Genomic DNA, 18,694 nt, shown 5'->3' on the forward strand with positions numbered 1-18,694 from the left:
ACTGCTTTATTTAATCAGAAACACAGTCTAAATATTATTTGTGTATTTTGCTTTCATTTTATTAGGAGTAGGCCAACAGCGCCCCCTACGGAATTAAAACTCCTTACTGAGCGGGCATTAGGACCCGGGGGAGGCTGCCGCTGCATGTGCTAGTGTTTATTCTATACACCAAATGTGTACGTGTATTCTCAGTTTAAATGCAGCAATCCAAAACACTGAATCCAATCACCATTGACGTGATCTAATCGCACTGTTGACATCATCTAATCGCTAGCACACCCTGAGCACATGTGAGTTAATGTATTCCTCTTATCGGCAAGAGATATCGGCATAATTTTTCATATCGGGCCAATGCCGATATTTACATGTAAAGCAATTATCGGCCAATTTCGATATTGGTCCGATAATATCATGCATCCCTAATATTAAGGAAGCTGCGAAATCCACATGAGAATTAGTCAGCAGTTTCTGTTTAACCTTGAGGTCTAACCCATGTGCAAAACCGATTTTCTCGATTGACATAGAGCATCCTCTGTCTGATACTTTACTCTGAACTCAGCATTGAAGTACTGTAGGATTCTTGATTTTAGAAATTTAAAGAATTTCTGAGTTTGATTGTTTATTGAACTGTTTACATCTGTGCTGAACTGCACTCAGATCACCTGTGTAAAATATTGAGAGGTTTCAGAGAATGCATTTGAAGTTAAAGGTGTTATGAATTGAGAAACCAAAGTTCCCTTGATCTTTTGACATATAAGAGGTCATTGTACTATAAAAACATCCTGTAAGTTTCAGAACTCAAACCTAAAAACAGCTTATATTGAAGGCAGTCTGCCAAAACAACAGCTTGTGGAATGTACGACTCTGATGTAATAGTGTGGATAAGCACCGCCTCCGCAGAAGAAGATCAACGCCTGCTTCGACATCACTGCCTGTTTAGCCCCGCCCACTGATTCACGCATGTAGTGTGAATAACGAGAAAGGCAAATGCAGATCTGCGCAGAAACCAAACGATAAACCAAACGCGGATTCGTTTACAAACAAGGCAGAATTTGACGTGGGATTTTCAAAAAGATTGAAACTGAAAGACGGTGCTATGCCGACTATATTGGATCCGTGATAACATTATAAGTGGCCTTCAGAGAACAGTACAAAATAAAAGCAGTTCATGACCCCTTTAAGATAATTTTTAAACCGTTATGTTTATATTTGCGACTTTTTATCTCACAGTTCAGCCTTTTCTTTCTTGCAAGTCTGACCATTTTTCTCAGTATTCTAAGTCGCAATCTTGCAATTTAGTTTTTTTGTTTCTGCCATGAAAAAAAAATTAAACGGGTAGTTGCATCTTTTCATCTCACAATGTTTTTCTTGCAAATGTGAGTTAACATGCTATTCTGACTTTTTCCCCCTCAGTTTATATCTCGCAATTCTCAGAAGTTCAATAAAAAAGTCTGAATGTTAAGATATAAACTCAGAATTGCAAGCAAAAAGGTCTAAATTGTTAGATAAAAAGCCCCAGTTACCTTTTTTTTATCCCATGGCAGAAATGATCTTCCATAGTTAAGTAAATATTTAATTATTTATATAAAACAAACAGACAAAAAGGTTAATTGTACAGTGTTTATACAGGGTCCAAATTTAACCACCAGCCATCAAAATGTGACTAAAAATTTGCTGGACAGTTTTTTTTTAAAATTGCAAATAAATCATGGTCTAATTCACAGTGAAGTATAAAAGGATAGTCAGAGATGTTAGCAAATCAAATCATGAAGATACAGTTGGAGTAGTAAAAAACCTCAGTGGAAAATTTACCATCAGCAGTTTAGCAGTTTTTTCCTTGTAATCGCAACTCTGGATCTTCATTTGGGGATACAGTCTTGCTGTTAAACCACCGAAATATAAATATGAGGAACAAGATCACAGTTTCATGACAACTGGCATCACAAAGTTTCACTTGCTTGTATATGATGCTATAAGAGACATCACGATCTGCTACAAATATATTAGGGAAATAGCTTAATAATTCCAATTACCAAATGTAATTTTTAGGAAGTAATGCAAAATACAGTTTCATAGCCAAAAGTTTATTTTGGACTATTTGTATGCTGTTCGTTTCGTGTTCATCTTGTGTCATAGAAAGATGCTTCACAATTTGAACCTTCTGTGGTCAGCGCTTATTGTTTTGAAGTATATTTTAATATGAATTTAATTCCGATTTTATTATTGTTTTTGTATTATTTAATAGTATATTGACATCAGCGTTTGTCTTGAAATGCTTTCCTTTTCAGTTTATGAAACAATGACGTGACGTTTTTCAGTCCACCTGGTCTCTCCCTGCTAAACGCTCTGTGATGCTTAGTTTAAAGTCTTAAATTTTGCATATTTGCCTATTTAGTTCAAACCTATAGGAGCTTCCAACTGATCCTACTGCCATTATACCAACATAATTTAGCAATACCAGGAAATATAGTATAAGAACAGTCAACCTGTTGCCTCTGACAGCCTGCTTATAGATGTATTTTTAGCGTCCCAAAGCAACAGAGGAGTGAAATAGCTGTTGTTTATCTATATCAGTTTATGCTTGCACAACATTTTAAACTTCATTGTGATACGCTTGATGCCATGTGGTGTAATCTGGACAAGAGCCTGTTGGATTGCTCCATTGCATAGGCTGATTACTCGGTTGATCAGCTGGCAAGGTTGCAGCTTTGGAGCACATGACATGACTAATCTTCCCCTCCAATCTGTCTAAGCATTGTGGATATGATTCTGTTTGTGATAAATCCTGAATGTGAAGAGCAAAGGGCTGTTATGACAGCGGCACTGGCACTTGAAAAGCACCCTGTCAAACTGACATAAAGTACATATTTAACCCTCTGGTATTCCTCACTTAGGGGTCACACTTGTGCCGCTTGTCAGTCAAAACATACTAATTGTACCTGTTTCAATAATATTTATTCTGTAATAAATGTGTATTTTGTAGCTAAATAATGCAGCATTTATTTTAAAATTTTAAAGGTTTAGTTCACTTTAAAAATGAACATTTGCTGTAGATAAGTTTGTGTCTTCATCAGAACAGATTTGGAGAAATGTAGCATTATATCACTTGCTCACCAATGGATCCTCTGTAGTGAATGGGTGCCGTCAGAATGAGAGTCCAAACAGCTGATAAAAACATCACAATAATCTGCAAGTAATCCACATGACAGCAGTCCATCAATTAATGTGTTGTGAAATGAAAAGCTGCATGTTTGTGAGAAAATTTCCATTATTAAGATGTTTTTAACTTCTAACCATTGCTAGCTTATATATTATATTATTATACCTCTATCTATAATATTGCTTGAGGTTGAGTAAATGTTCAGTACATTTTTATTTTTAAAACTTTTCTTTTAAATCTGTGATATATTTTTGTGTGTTCATGAAAAGTGCCACAAAAATCACCAAGTTCTGTAGCATTCCGATAACTTACAATTTTTAAAAAAATGTATAACATTCAAATTCTTCGATCTGAAATGACCAAAGGCCACCAGAGGTTTACATTTCTATTTCCAAAAATAATTCTGTGCCAGTGCACGTGTAGGATTTAAAACATAAATCACATTCATAGTTCTGAACTGAGGCGTTTTGTGTCTGTATGTAGATACACAGGTAAAGCTGCTGCCCCCTTCAGGAGTGGAAGTGCTAAAAAGACCTCAGAAGACTTTGGGAACATTCAAAGTGGATGGATATTTAGTTACTTAGTTACACATATTTGTAAAACTGTAATCCTTGGAGTCTTTGTTGGACTGTGATATCGCACAAGTCAAATAAATGTTAGTTTTCTGTGTTTAAGGCTAGAGAGCTGAAGATAGAAGTTGTTTATTTTGTTTTAGAGACAGTTAGAGTGCTTGTTTTCCCTCTGGTGGGACATATGGACGGCAATTTCCTTACCTATTAAAACTGTAACTAAGTTTAAAGAAAACCAGAGCATTTCCTTCATGGGAAAATCGCTAAAGGGGAATGGATGCAAGTCCACAAGAAAGATCTGTTTATACTAATGAGCACAGATGGAGTCATTGCATGTTTGAATGACATGTCGAGACTTACACAAATCGCAGAACAACAGGCTTCTGTTGGAATGTCTTTTACACAAGGATGTTTTATGGAGTGAGTAATAAGATTGTGTCTAAATCCCAATTCACGTCCTTCTACTATACATTACAAAAATATGTGCTTTTGAGTATTTAAAGGGTCATGAAACCCCCCGTTTCAGCACTGGTTAGTTCTCACCACAGTTTTAAAAAATGCTAAAAAAGTGGGCGTGGAGCGGAGGAGGGGGGAGACAGGGGAGATAGACAACACCCACACAGCTTAGCGTTCTGACAGTTTCATTTCGCTCCCATCGAGTTAAAAACACAAATAAATGCACAGCCATTTGCACTCTGCATCGAAAGCATATACAGTGGTGTGAAAAAGTGTTGGCCCCCTTCCTGATTTCTTATTTTTTTTGCATGTTTGTCACACTTTAATGTTTCAGATCATCAAACAAATTTAAATATTAGTAAAAGATAACACAAGTGAACACAACATGCAGTTTTTAAATGAAGGTTTTTATTATTAAGGGAAAACAAAATCCAAAACTACATGGCCCTGTGTGAAAAAGTGTTTGCCCCCTAAACCTAATAACTGGTTGGGCCACCCTTAGCAGCAACAACTGCAATCAAGCATTTGCGATAACTTGCAATGAGTCTGTTACAGCGCTGTGGAGGAATTTTGGTCCACTCATCTATGCAGAATTGTTGTAATTCAGCCACATTGGAGAGTTTTCGAGCATGAACCGCCTTTTTAACCCTCATGTGGTATTCGGGTCCTTTTTGCTCTGAAAATTTTTTCTTTTTCCCGAAAATACTAGTTAATGTTATCGCATTGGACTGAAATTTTGTGCCTGAGGCTTATTCATTTCACTTTTGGTGTGAAAAGGCTTTTATATTTGCCAAAAATATAACTTTTTTATTTTAAAAACAAACAAGCAAGCCCTGTCCAGATTTAAAAAGTAACGCAAAAGTAACGTAACGCATTACTTTCCATAAAAAGTAACCAAGTAACGTAATTAGTTACTTTTTTATGGAGTAACGCAATATTGTAATGCATTACTTTTAAAAGTAACTTTCCCCAACACTGCTCACCAAGTGAATGAATCGCGTTTGTGCCGAACTCTTATTACAAAGCAAAAATAAACACTCTTCTTCGATCTATGAACGTTTCTCTCAGTTAATGTGTGCAATGTCATCTCACAGTCTGAAACGTCTGTCATAGCAAATCAACACATGTTGTTGTGAATAATTAAGCGAAGCGTCTTCTCATAGGATAAGAACACGTAGTCTCATGAATAATTCAATAGACACCGATGCGTCATCGATGTACTATAGTCCATTGCCACGTCAACACAATGTAAAAATTAAAACCCGGTAGATGAAAATAGCGCAAAAAAGCTTAAAAATAACCTTTTCTCCAACAGTTAAAATTATCAGATGCTAACATTGTTTTCTATGATGGGCAATGCAAACACCTCTGCTAAAATCTCAGAAAAAGTAGTCTGGGGTTTCATGACCCTTTAAAGAGAATCTATGCGAGTGTTAGCATCTAAATGTATTCCTATGATGTTTTAGCAGCCATTACTCCAGTCTTCAGTATCCTTCAGAAATTTGATGTTCAAGAAACATTTCTTCTTATTATAACAGTTGAAAACAGTTGTGATACATTTTAGCATTCTTTGATGAATAGAAAGATTTTTTTTTTTTTTAGAATTTAATTAAAATAGAAAATTTTACTGTTTTGGAAATCATAACATTATACTTTTTTACTGTCGATTTTGATCAATTTAATGTTAAATAAAAGTTTTTTTTTGCACTAATCTTGGCTACCATAGAATGTATAGTATGTGAATTGGGATGTTGAGTCATTTAATATGCACAATTATCTGTGATTTTGAGTATCTACATTTGTTTCTGTGTATGAAAATAATAATGTGCATCATTTTGAGTGACGCACCATTTCTCAAACATCATCTTTATATTTGAGTCTGTGACTCCAGACAACGTGACCTTAAAGGCCCGTTCACACCAAGCACGATAACTATAAAGATAACGATAAAGATATAGTTCTAAAAATCGTTCTCAATATTAAAGAATAGCATAGTTCACACCACAACTATAACGATAATGATACAGAGGAACGATATCGTTGTGATCACTTTCAAAACGATTTTTTTCCAGCTGATGAACGATAAAACACTGACAGCCAATCAGAATCCATCCTGCTGTAACGAGCTCGAGAATTTAAAGCGGCAGACGCATGTGCGCTTAGAATAAACAGACGATATCGTTCGCTGGTGTGGACGGTAATATCTTTATCTTTATAGTTATCGTTCTTGGTGTGAACGGGGCTTAACTCTTTATAAAGTGTCTGATGTTAATGTTGTCAAGTTGTTTGCTTTCTTATTGTATTTAGTGACAATTTAAACTTTATTTCTGTATGTTGCTGGATTTTAAGCTTTTGAAAATAAATAAACATGCACACATCTGCAGGCTGTGATCTTCCAACGTTTTTCTCTTCAAGCTTGAGAGTAGAATACTCAGCCTATATGTAGGATAATCAGTCTTAAACGTTACATGTAAAGGCAGTTTGTGTTCCTTATTAAAAGCCACTTCAATTTGGGCTCCTTTCCTGTCTGTTTTCTTATTTTCCATAAAATGCTTTACTAACATTAAAATGTCAGGCGTTTTTCTTTTGCACTCACGATGCTAATGTAAGTTTCATCCTCCTTTGTTTTTTTTTTACATTTTCAATTCTGATTATTACCAACTCTTCTCAGCTAAGCACGTTAAAAGACGGTTTCTGTGTGTGTTTTTTTTGTTTTCAGATTACATTCGGATCAGAGATTCCCAAGACCTACTATGTTCGAGACTCCATTAAAGTGGACTATGATCAGTTTGTGACTATTGGCCGTGGCTCATCTCATCAGGTGGAATATGAGCTACTTGCACCAAACTGTGCGCTAAGGTGAGCAATCTGAGGAAACACAAAAACGTTTTTTTTCTAATACTAATACAACACAAAAACACTTTCTGAAACTGGTAATAGACATGGGAGTTTGCCATGAAGCAGTCAGTGATCATGACATCAAAGGTGCAGTAAACAGATTCTTTTTGGAAAACCATGCATAAAACTTTAGCTACCAAAACCTTATATGCCAAACTAGCTAACCAGCAACACTCTGCATGGGACGTGCATTTGGGTTTACTAACATTGGGTTGGAAAGGCCTGGGTTTGGATATGATTTTGTGGTCTTAATTTGATTACATTGACGAAACATTAAAAACACTTTCAGCAACATTTTATTAAAGGGGACATGAACTGAGAAACCAAAATTCCCTTGATCTTTTGACATATAAAAGTTCATTGTACTATAAAAACATCTTGTAAGTTTCAGAACTCAAAACTTTGTCATTAGTCTAAAAACAGCTTATATTGAAGGCAGTCTGCCAAAGCGACAGCTTTTGGAACATTCTACTCTATGATGTAATAGTGTGGATAAGCACCGCCTCCGCAGAAGATCAACACCTGCTTCTACATCACTGCTTATTTAGCCCCGCCCACCGATTCGCACATGTAGTGTTTATGAGAGAGTTGTTGATATTCGTTTTTGACCTAAATCACAGCTGCGTCCATCTATGAGGAATGTACGCTGTCAAACATACACAACTATTAGCCAATCGTAGCAGTGGGCGGAGTCCACAATCCGCCACGCCTATTCAAACAGAGCGTTCTGATGAGGGGGCTTACAGGACAGGACATAAAATAGCCTATTACTTATAAATTATTATGTTTTTTTAATGTAAAAATCTTGATAACATTATAAGTGGACCTCAGAGAGCAGTACAATATAAAAAACAAAGGCGGTTCATGACCCCTTTAATTAAATATTAACCTTTTGACCTATTGAATAATATTAAAATGTTATAAATTATTAATTATTGGGGTTTATTCATCATATTCAGTATATGAGAATAGACATCTGGTATTAGCTGGAGAGCTTCACATCGCAGGAACTCAGTCTATGTGTGATGCTCTACTCTCTTCTTCAGATGGCAGTTCACCTGTGATGGTGCTGACATAGGTTTCGGTGTCTATAAGAAGACGAAGATGGGAGAGTGGATGAAGGCCAGTGAAATGAAGGAAACTGTGCCAAATCAGCGTTACAACGCACACCTGGTACCCGAGGACGGATCCCTCACCTGCCCAGAACCAGGAGTGTGTAAGTACAGACTTAACAGGCTTTATTTTATATCACCAATTGAGATGAACATTAAACGTGCATGTGGATTTACTGAATTTTGTTTTATTCAGACGTACTGCGATTTGACAACACATACAGCATCATCCAGTCCAAAACGGTCAGCTTCACAGTGGAGGTTCTCTTACCTAGTCAAGTCAACCAATCAGAACGTTAGAAATGCTGGCAACTAGCAAGCAGACAATAAATTGAGATTATGAAACGGTTTGGAAACTCTTGCTCTGAAGCATAACAAACTCATGACATCTTATACAGTATATCTGCTGTACTATAAAAGGAAAATATTATAATAATGCTGCTCTCGACAAGGAGAGTATGTACATTAATTGAACTGACTAATCACTGCATTAAAATGGTGGGATGAAATGTACTCTTCAGTGATAGATGTGTAATGACAGACTGTTTCGTCCACCGATATATCTGGATCCTGACTTCGATGCCAGTGTGATTCTTTACATTTGTTTCTCTAAGATGAAGCTGTTATCAAGTTGATTTATCATATATTAATGAAGTGTTGAGCTTATCAGTGAGCTGTGGTTTATCAAGTGTAACAACTGTGTTGCAAATTACTAGACTGAAACTGTCTTGGTATGTATTATTTGAGCTTGCCCTTTTGTGCCCTCTTTATGATTCATGTTCTTTATCTGTTTAGTTCCTTTTGATCATGAATTCATTTAGATAATGAACTCCGATTAGTCTGCACAGTTTTCTCTCAGAATGTGGTTTGAGGTTAAATTATTACCTACTTTTATGTTGTTGACGCACACAAATCTGTGAACCTTTTGAAATATTTTGTTTACAAAGAGCATTTGACTTGATACGGAGTATGATGTCAACATGTCATGGGTAGTTTGCGGTTTTTTTAATCCTTTTTTATTTATTTAACTAATTGATGTAAACTTTTCATAGTAAGATTTTATACCTCAGGTCCTTGTGTTTACAGTAACAGTACCTGTATTTGATTCCAGCAACATGCATCTGTTCTGTAAGTGACCACATTGCATTTTGTCTGATTTGTCTCTATTGATTCTGTAATATTAATGTAATTTATAAGTGATATTGTATTGATTTTGATTAATTAACTAATTAAATGTATACATTTCAATAGCAAAAGCAATCTCAGTTTTCATGTCTTTCTGACGTATATTTATGCATACTTTTAAACGAGTGTCTAACATTCAGTTCCCATGCACAGACTAAATCTACTCTTAAAAAAAAAAAATTATCAATGTGTGATGTACAGTAGTTGTATTAATGGATGGTTGATGCCTGTCTGATGGCTCCATCTGTTGGTGAAGCATGTAAAATCTTTATAATGAGGTCCGTTACATCTTTGACCATTAGAAGAAGGTGCCATTAAAATGGAAATCTGTCTTATAATACAAGCACATTCACGCACATAGACACTCAATTTAAATTGTAATAATATTTCACAATATTAGTGTGAATAGTTATTAGTTTGTACATTAATTTTTGATAAAAATAAATAAATAAATACAGCCTCGGTGAGCATACCAGACTACTACTTCTTTTCTCCGTTTAAGTTTGGAAGTCTTTGTGGTGCTTAAACCGTAATCTATTATATTAATTTAAAAATAATAAGAAAATAACAAAGGCTCTTAAGCCCCTTTTCAAAAATACAATAAAAACATTACTATTGTGAACTTCACAAGTTATGTAAAAAGCCACATTGGTCTAATCTGAATATGAAAAGTAAGATTGTTTACTACTTTTACTGCTAAAAGTGCTAAAACTATAGTTGGTCAAATTGGTTCTTGGTCTTAACACTTGTCAATGTTTATGCAACTGGCACCTGTGCTGAATTTTCAGTCTAATCTAATTAGTTCTGTCAAACGATTAATCGTGATTAATCACATCCAAAATAAAAGTTTTTGTTTACATATGTGTGAGTAGCCTACTGTGTGTATATATATATATAAATACATGTAAATATTTTGTATTTATACATAATAAATATACATAGTACACACACACATATATGAAGTAAAGAAAAACTTGTATTTTGGATGCGATTAATCACGATTAATCGTTTAACAGCACTAAATCTAATCTATGCTAATTTGGTGTTCAATAAATATTTCTTGTTATTAGGCTATATCAATGTTAAAAAGAACGTTGTACTGCTTAATATTTTGTGGAAACTGAAGATACATTTTTTAAAGAATTCTCTGATCAATTGAAAGTTCAAACGAACAGCATTTATTAGACATTTTTGTAACGTTATAAATGTCTTTACTGTCACATCATCTTAGATAGTATTGTACAGATACAACCATAGACTACCCCCCCCCGGTTTCACAGACAAGGCTTAAGCCTAGTCCCAGACTAAAATGTAAGTCTGAGCTGTGCCAACTGACTGATCTTAAAATATATCAGTGCCTTTGTTTTGGCTCAAGATGCAGACCAGTAATGTGTTTTCTAAGGCACGTTTATGAAAAATTACTTCAATGTCCTAATTGAACTATGGCCTAATCCTGGTTTAGTCTAAACCCTGTCTGTGAAACCAGGCCCTTATTTCTATGGATACAACAAGCTATCACAAGTTTTGATCAGGCATTTAAAACAGCTACCGCCTGGGTCCTAAAGGAGAACCGATCGCGGGTGGAGACTCGATTTCTCGCGACGGCAGCAGCAGCTTCATTCTCAGGTCGGGAAACTGACAACAAGCGAACAGAGAAAAACAGAGACAAATCTACATCCATCCTTCCGAGTTTCTCTATCCGGTGGAAATATATCGATATATGTGAGCTGAAGCGACAGTCGTACGTTCAATCGGTGAGTTATTAGCGCGCTTTGTGCGGTTATTCGCCGGTTTGTCGCAGGATGTCTCAGTGTTTGTGTCGCTTTGTTCTGAGCAGCAGCCATTTTTAATCGGCTCACACATCAACAAGTCACCAGAAACCCCTCATTAACACATTGATTACTCATTTTACCAGCCGATGTTAATTAAACACCCGCGCTGCCGCGCTTTCTGTCCCGGTTTGAAGCTCGTTTGTCGGATCTGGTGGAGTTTATACAACAGAAGCGGCTCGAGGCTAATGTCAATAGCATTGCTAAATACCTCATGAAGTCTCAGTGAAAATCGCTCACGTTATATTAAATGTCGTTATTTATCAGCTCTCACGCTCGTGTTTACAACATCTAGTGTGTGATCGTGTTGATTTCGTGTGTGTGAAATGAGCGGCTTGTTTAATAATCAGGCTGAAGAGCCTCTGTTTACATCTCATGCTAACTGTACATTCACAGTTATCGTTGACAGATGTGTTAGTTTCGTTTAGCCTGGCATCAAAATGTTTCGTATTACATCACATTGATTTCATAATGATCGCTTGTAAGTGCTCACTGTCAGTATTTCACGGGTTTTCTCGTAAAGTCTCACTGATGTGTATTTCTCATGAGAGCAGATTTTATATCTCTGTCATGATGAATCTGAGTTTGGCGATGATGATGATTATGGTGGTGGTCTTTTATAAGTGTGTGAGCAGTGCATCAGCCATTTTTGCAATTATACAAGCAAGAACTGAGTAATATTAACAACATGCACGTACTGTAGGGTTAGGATTTGGTTCAGTTTTAGATGCTTGTAATTATGCATCAGTTTTTGTTATCAGTATATTAAAGATGTGTAACATGAAACAGACACTGTAAAGTAAAGTGTTACCTTTTTATTAAAGGAGTAGTTGGCCCAAAAATGAAAATCTGCAAAAAATGTCCTCACCCTCAGGCCGTCCAAGATGAAGTTTGTTTCTTCGTAGGAAGAGATTGAGACATTTAGCACTTGCTCAGTAATGGATCCTCTGCAGTGAACGGGTGCCGTCAGAGTGAGAGTCCAAACAGCTGAAAAAAACATCACTGTAATACACAAGTAATCCACTCCAGTCCAGTCCAGTCCATCAGTTAATCATCTTGTGAAGCCAAAAGCTGTGTGTTTGTAAGAAACAAATCCATCATGAAGGCGTTTTTAACTTCAAACCGTTGCTTCCGGCTAAAATATGAGTCTCCAGTCAAAAAGTGGTCTGAATCAGGAGAAAAATCTGCACAGATCAAACAGGCCAAAACAGCTCTAAACAAATATGTGGGGGGATTTTGACATGAGAGACAACAGGGGATGGACTTTTTCATTGGAGGAAGCATTATTATGGATCATGTTATGGATATGGATCATTTTAGCCAGAAGCAATGGTTTGAAGTTAAAAACGCCTTGATGGATTTGTTTCTTATAAACATGCAGCTTTTGGCTTCTCAAGACGTTAATTGATGGACTGGAGTGGTGTGGATTATCGTGATGTTTTTATCAACTCATCAGACTCATTCTGACGGATTTTTTTTAAAGGGGTCCTATTATGCTCTTTTACAAAGTCTTGATTATGTTTTGGGGGTGTACTAGAACATGCTCTCATGCTTGGTGGTTCGAAAAACGCATTATTTTTCACATAATTTACATTATTAAAATACCTTTCTCCCCATCCTGGCACAAACGGCTCGATTAGTTCCGGCTTTGATGAAGGTCCTCATCGTCTCGTCTGATGCATACTTGTAAGAATTGTTCTAGACATGCCGAAAGTTTGAGGCTACATCACAGCAGCTCTTCTTCTTCGTTTTCTCTGATGCACTTAACTCTGCAGCAGCACTTCTTCTTCATCGTCTCGTCTGATGCACTCACTCAACCAAGCGTTCTAACCACAACCTCGTTTTATGCCCAAACATACACACTACACACTGACTAAAATTAAAAAAGTGAAAAAGCATAATAGGACCCCTTTAAGCATATATAAATTTTTGGGTGAACTATTCCTTTAAAATCATTTTGTGTGTGTGTGTCCCCTCATAGCATCGTCATTGTCTGTTAGTCATCCAAAATAATTGACAATGAACTTCTGTTTGTCGTCTTCTGTCATCTCTTTTCTTTTTGGGGTGACTAACTAACAAATATTTTCTCTGGAACACTTTGAGAGTGATTATACATGAGTCTGTTATTGTCTTTTCTCATAAATATTTACTTAAAATGTTACGTTTACTGTATATTTACTTTTTAAATTGAAGATGTGCACTTTTAGTTAATGCCAAAAATGTAAATGATTTACTTGCCCTTATGTAATTTTAGTGTTTTGGTTTTCTTTCTTCTGTGGAACACAAAGGTAGATGTTACGTAGATGTTCATGCTGCTCTTTTACTCACAGTGTAAGCATTTTATTGCAATTACAGAAACGGCATACTTCAAGATGTCTTGTTGAACATGAATATTTCCCTTCTGCAGAGCTCATGCATGTCATTTTAGGTCACTGTCGCTGGTAGCGAGTCGTAGTGTTGAGTGCCGCTGTCTCATGTTCTCACTGAGACAGCGGGACACTTCTGTTGTGTCATGTGAATGTTGATTTCAGCTTCATCTCCATTCCAAGACTGTCTGAATGATCCCCATGTGGCTTTTTTTTTGTTGTTGTTAATTGAGGTTGATCGGAGTCATTATTCTGTCCAAGATTGTGTTTAGTTGTTGACCAGCTTTGAAATGTGTCTGAGCCGCATCCTCTTGTGTCCGGATGGAAAGATGACGTTTCTGTGGCATAGAAATGATTATTCATCACAGTTCAGAGGATGTGTTGGAGAGACTTTGGTTCTTCTGCTAACAGTTGTGTCATTGTGTGTGTTTCTCCACAGAAACAGACGGTACTGAGGAAGAGGTGCAAAGAAAAATTTCCATACTCGATGACATTACATCGCAATGTCCGATCGTTTGGGGCAAATAACCAAGTCCAAGGATGGGAAAAGCAAGTATTCATCACTCAGCCTATTTGACAAGTACAAAGGGAAGTCAATAGAAACTCAGAAAACCACAGGTGAGACTCAAGCACTCCATATTCACATCCATATTCAAGTGTTTGTGGAATTGATGCAGACAGACTGCTATGTAAATCTGAAGTTAGTTTGTTGTGTGTGTCTCAATGTTTGCTCTGCTTCACACTGAAGCATGCATGACGCTTATCTGTTTCTCACTATATGAACACGTGAAATTCATCTGACAATCACTTCACCAGCATTTCACCACTTCATTTAAGAAAACTGTCGGCAGATACACATACTCAAAGATCTTACAACCCACTGAAATAAAAGTTCAGAAATATACTACTATTGCACAGTAGAATGTACTTCTCAAAGTAATAATATTGATACATCTCATTTAAAAATTATTTCTATTTAGGAATATCACAATTTTGTATCCATGATTAATTTAAACAGGAAACATTTTGTGCAGCACTGCTTGCCAAAAATGGAAGGAATTGTAAATTTAATTTGATTTTTAAAATGTAAAAAAAATTAAAGTTTTATGCATTCATTTGATTACCCCTGGTTTTGATGATAACGTTGTATTAAATCATAAAACCGAAATGTTTCTGTGACAACACACAATTTCTGAAAATGTAAAACATTTCTTAGGGCACTGCTTTTGTTAAATTAATACATAATCATATTGTTAAAGTTTGAAGTTTGTTTGATTTAGTTCTTTTTTTATTTTTTTATTTAATTAAACCGTTGAAATGAAATCCATAAAAATTTAAACTAAAAGCATGTAATCTGATTTCATAGAGCCGTGCTTTAAGTCTCAGATCGCTTTTGCATGTTCAGATGTGTCACACCGTGTGTAGTAACACCAGAGCAGCAGCAGATCTCGTATATGTGTGTTAACCATAATGTGCCAGTTTTTGTGACGTATGTGATGTTTTAACCGATTTCATACCTCTCTCTCTCTCTCTGTCACCTGCAGTTGTTGCACGACATGGCTTACAGAGTCTTGGCAAAGTGGCCGCTGCCCGGCGCATGCCCCCTCCCGCTCACCTGCCGAGTCTGAAGTCTGAGAGTAAAGGAAACGATCCCAACGTGATTATCGTGCCCAAAGACGGTACAGGATGGGCAAACAAGCAGGATCAACCCGATCCAAAGAGGTCAGAGAAAACGCTGCTGCAGCATCAGCACTGCTGTCCATCACGCTCACTAAAACATCACTGTGTGTGAAGTGAATTGAAGGACAGATCGTGAGCCGTAGAGTGTTTTTTGTGTCTGTGTGTGTCATTGTACAGCAGGTGCGTCTGTAAGTCGCACTGATTGTGTCGTGCAGAGCAGCTTATATTAAGAAAGGCATGTGTGCAGAAAGAAAAAGAGATGCTCATCAAAGTGTTGGTCGCGTGTGAATGTTTGTAGTTAATGAGGACGTTACAGTCACTCTGTGTTGCTGTGAGTTTGTCTCATCCAGACTAAAGCAACTCAATTAAAATGTGTTGTAAACGCTGTAGTCCCGCTAAAATTGTACCAGCAGTAATTTTTAAATGTTCAATTACACATCATGCTGCATACATGCAAAAACTTGATGCAGGGCTCAATAGTCTGTTTCACTCACATTTGTGGCTAAAAATAGAGGTTTGCGAATAAAGAAAAGTCCTAATGGGTCAAAATTCAGTTTGTAATGTAATGTAAATTATGGCCATAAAGTCTTAAAAATCTCAAGTGGTATACAGGGCTTAAAGTTCTCCGGCACCATGCCAGATCTCCGGCGTGCAGCGCTTGGCTGCGGAAAAAAATAGTCCTACATTTAAAAAAAATAAATAAAAATTCTTGTTGATTGATATCACTTTCGAGTCCATGAGTTCGCCTACCAATGGTATGAGAGGAGCACAGCTTTCACTCAACCAAACTAACATTACTAGCCAATCAGAATGTTTTGCTCTTATAAACACGAGACGCGCATAATAGTATCCAATTGCGGAGTCGCAGCCCTGATGAATGGAGAAGCGCGGCAAAAAGCTGCGAGGCACAATGGGCAAAGATGTCCATCTAGAGCATTTTTACATAGGATAACTAATTAAAAAGCAGCGGAGCTTTGTAAACGGCTCAGAGTAATCATGTCATCTCCATAAAACGATATGATTGCCAGAACAAATTTACCGGGATTTTTTAAAAAGTCCTGTTTACACATGATCTATTAATGGTAACTTACCGGTAATTTACCAGTACTGTATGTGTGAAAGGGGCTAAATTCTTCCACTGCATATGCCGTGAATTTGAATTGCTTAACGTTCATCGGGAAAAACAGTGTGCATTATCTCACTAGATTTGTAATGTAAATCATTTATAAACTTTTGCCAACACAGGAGAATACATCAACCTATGTTTAAATATGCCATGTATTGTACATCGCGATTTCAAAATAAAAGTTTCTGCATGTGGCCAAATATTAAAATTAAATGGATTTAAACATCGTTTAATCACGCTGTAAAGTGAAACGTCACCAGGCCGTTGGCGCCCTCTGCAGGTATTTGTTTTAATACATAATTGTACTTAAGTTGGTTATGTTCATATTATGTATACGCATATTACATTATGTATTTTAACAGTGTTGTTCAATACAATCATGTAATTTCTTGGTTTTGATATTTTATTTGAGCCAATTATTATTGCCTCATCGTTATTTTATATATAAATAGTCATACTAAAGCCTGGTTTTCACAAAAAATATCAGATTAGTCGGTTGTCAAAATAATCAGTAGATTACTTGATTACCAAAATAATCATTAGTTACAGCCCTAGATTAGTTAAAATATTTCTAAATACAACTGCATTGTTTTACTTTTTGTAATTTAAAAGAAAAATATTTTGTCAGGAAAAATTTCTTAAAAATAGTATAAAAATATTGTCTCGATATGAACTAGTGTCTGTGAATATTAAAACACGAAAAGACGGTTTAAATATGAGTCTTGCATGTTCCACTTGCCTCTGTATGTATGAATGGCGGAAACGCGGTTTTGTTTACTACACAAATACTGAAGCACGCGTGACTCTCACGGTGATTCTCGGCCTCTGCGTCTCATTATATGACGGCATGAACACAACTTAATCTCCAGAGCTGCTGTGAGAGTCAGTTTGCGAGAATTTTACCGTTTCATTTGAGAAAACTAGCATCATCATACTGTATACACTCATAAACTTCATGGCAACCTGTCAAAATAAAAGTACGGTTTAACATGTAACAGAAATATATTACTCTTGTATTACTTTTGTACAGTATATTGTACATCTTTAAATATTCCATTTTCTATCAAATTGAAATCAAACAATTAAATGATAAAAATAAATATTACAACCAGATTAATCACTTAATTGTAGAAAAAAATAATTTAAAACAATTATTAGCCTATTAAAACTTTTTTTAAAGGAATATTCACACAATCTTTCTTCCATGTATTAATTTTAAACAGTAAACCTCAGTTTGTTTGCCAAAAAATAAAAGTTTAATTTTCATTAGATTTAAAATAAATGTTTAATGCCTTCAAAAAAAGAATTTCTGGCGAAAATAAACAAAAGAAAGAAAAAGTTTGTAGGGCCCTATTGTTCAAAATGTTGAAATTGAGACTTTTAGACTTCACTGAAATATGTTTTTGTAATTACACAGAGTAAAGTACCAAAAAAAGTTACCATTGGGTACCGGCACAGAAATTCAGATACCAGTACCGTACCGGTTAAAATGTAAACGGTACCCAACCGTAGTTGTGATATAGTGTAATGTGATTAAATTTCAAAGAGCTGATTCATTTAAATGTAAACGCTGCATGTTTTAAAGTAAAAATGTGGCGATGTTGCTTGTTCAGAACATGTTGCAATCAATGAATACCTCAGGGTTCGTACGGGTGCTTGAATTCCTTGAAAATGCTTGAATTTTAATGTAGTGCTTTCAAGGTTTGAAAAATGCTTGGATTTTAAATAAAGTGCTTGAAAGGTGCTTGAAAATGCAGTTGCATTGGTTTCATAATCATTCGCTTTCTTACTGAATAGTTCATAATTTTTTACATAAAATAAGCCTAACAGCTCTGCTCGAGTCTGTGCGTGTGGCTGTAGTGTGATCTTTATTAACGCACGCCTCTGATGGAAGAGCGGGAGATAAAAACATGCCGGGAGGTCGGGATGTAACGGTTACCGGTTTGACGATAAATCATGATAAAATTCCCCACGGTTAGTAATACCGTTTCATCTTTTAATTATCATTAAGTTTGTTAATTTTTAAATATAAAACTTATAAACTTATATGTCGGTACTTTTTTAACATCTCCAGCACATTTTAACAATACCATGATAATACTGATAACCGTGATAATTTTGGTCACTATAATCGTGATAAGAAATTTTCATACCGTTACATCCCTACCGGGAGGTTGCAGCTTCAGTCAGCGATGGCTTGAAAATGACAAATACAAATTATGCCTAAAACGAGAACTAAATACTTGAGTAGCCTCCCGTTAAATCTGTTTTTTTCATAGAAGAGTGCGCTTTCGAGCCATATAAAAGGTAAAC

The 18,694-nt window shown here is 36.0% G+C and overlaps 2 protein-coding genes across 7 annotated transcripts in view; both read left to right on the plus strand.

Annotated features, from left to right (window-relative positions):
- Positions 1-9,339, plus strand: part of LOC107741494 (SEC14-like protein 2) — a 25,629-nt gene extending 16,290 nt beyond the window's left edge. Inside the window, exons 10-12 of the mRNA XM_016554239.1 lie at positions 6,905-7,044; positions 8,130-8,299; positions 8,392-9,339. Of these exons, the coding sequence (XP_016409725.1) occupies positions 6,905-7,044; positions 8,130-8,299; positions 8,392-8,495 (414 nt within the window). The 3' untranslated portion in view covers positions 8,496-9,339. The remainder of the gene's footprint in view (positions 1-6,904; positions 7,045-8,129; positions 8,300-8,391) is intronic.
- Positions 9,340-10,961: 1,622 nt separating this feature from the next.
- LOC107741496 (protein PRRC2B) overlaps positions 10,962-18,694 on the plus strand; it is a 41,427-nt gene continuing 33,694 nt past the window's right edge. For all 6 annotated transcript variants that reach the window (XM_016554241.1, XM_016554243.1, XM_016554242.1 and 3 more), the window contains exons 1-3: positions 10,962-11,134; positions 14,015-14,193; positions 15,120-15,297. In XM_016554241.1, coding sequence (XP_016409727.1) covers positions 14,079-14,193; positions 15,120-15,297 — 293 coding nt within the window. In that variant the 5' untranslated portion in view covers positions 10,962-11,134; positions 14,015-14,078. The remainder of the gene's footprint in view (positions 11,135-14,014; positions 14,194-15,119; positions 15,298-18,694) is intronic.

The sequence above is a fragment of the Sinocyclocheilus rhinocerous genome, unplaced genomic scaffold (genome assembly GCF_001515625.1).
Source record: "Sinocyclocheilus rhinocerous isolate Xijiao unplaced genomic scaffold, SAMN03320098_v1.1 scaffold134, whole genome shotgun sequence".
Lineage (NCBI taxonomy): Eukaryota > Metazoa > Chordata > Actinopteri > Cypriniformes > Cyprinidae > Sinocyclocheilus > Sinocyclocheilus rhinocerous.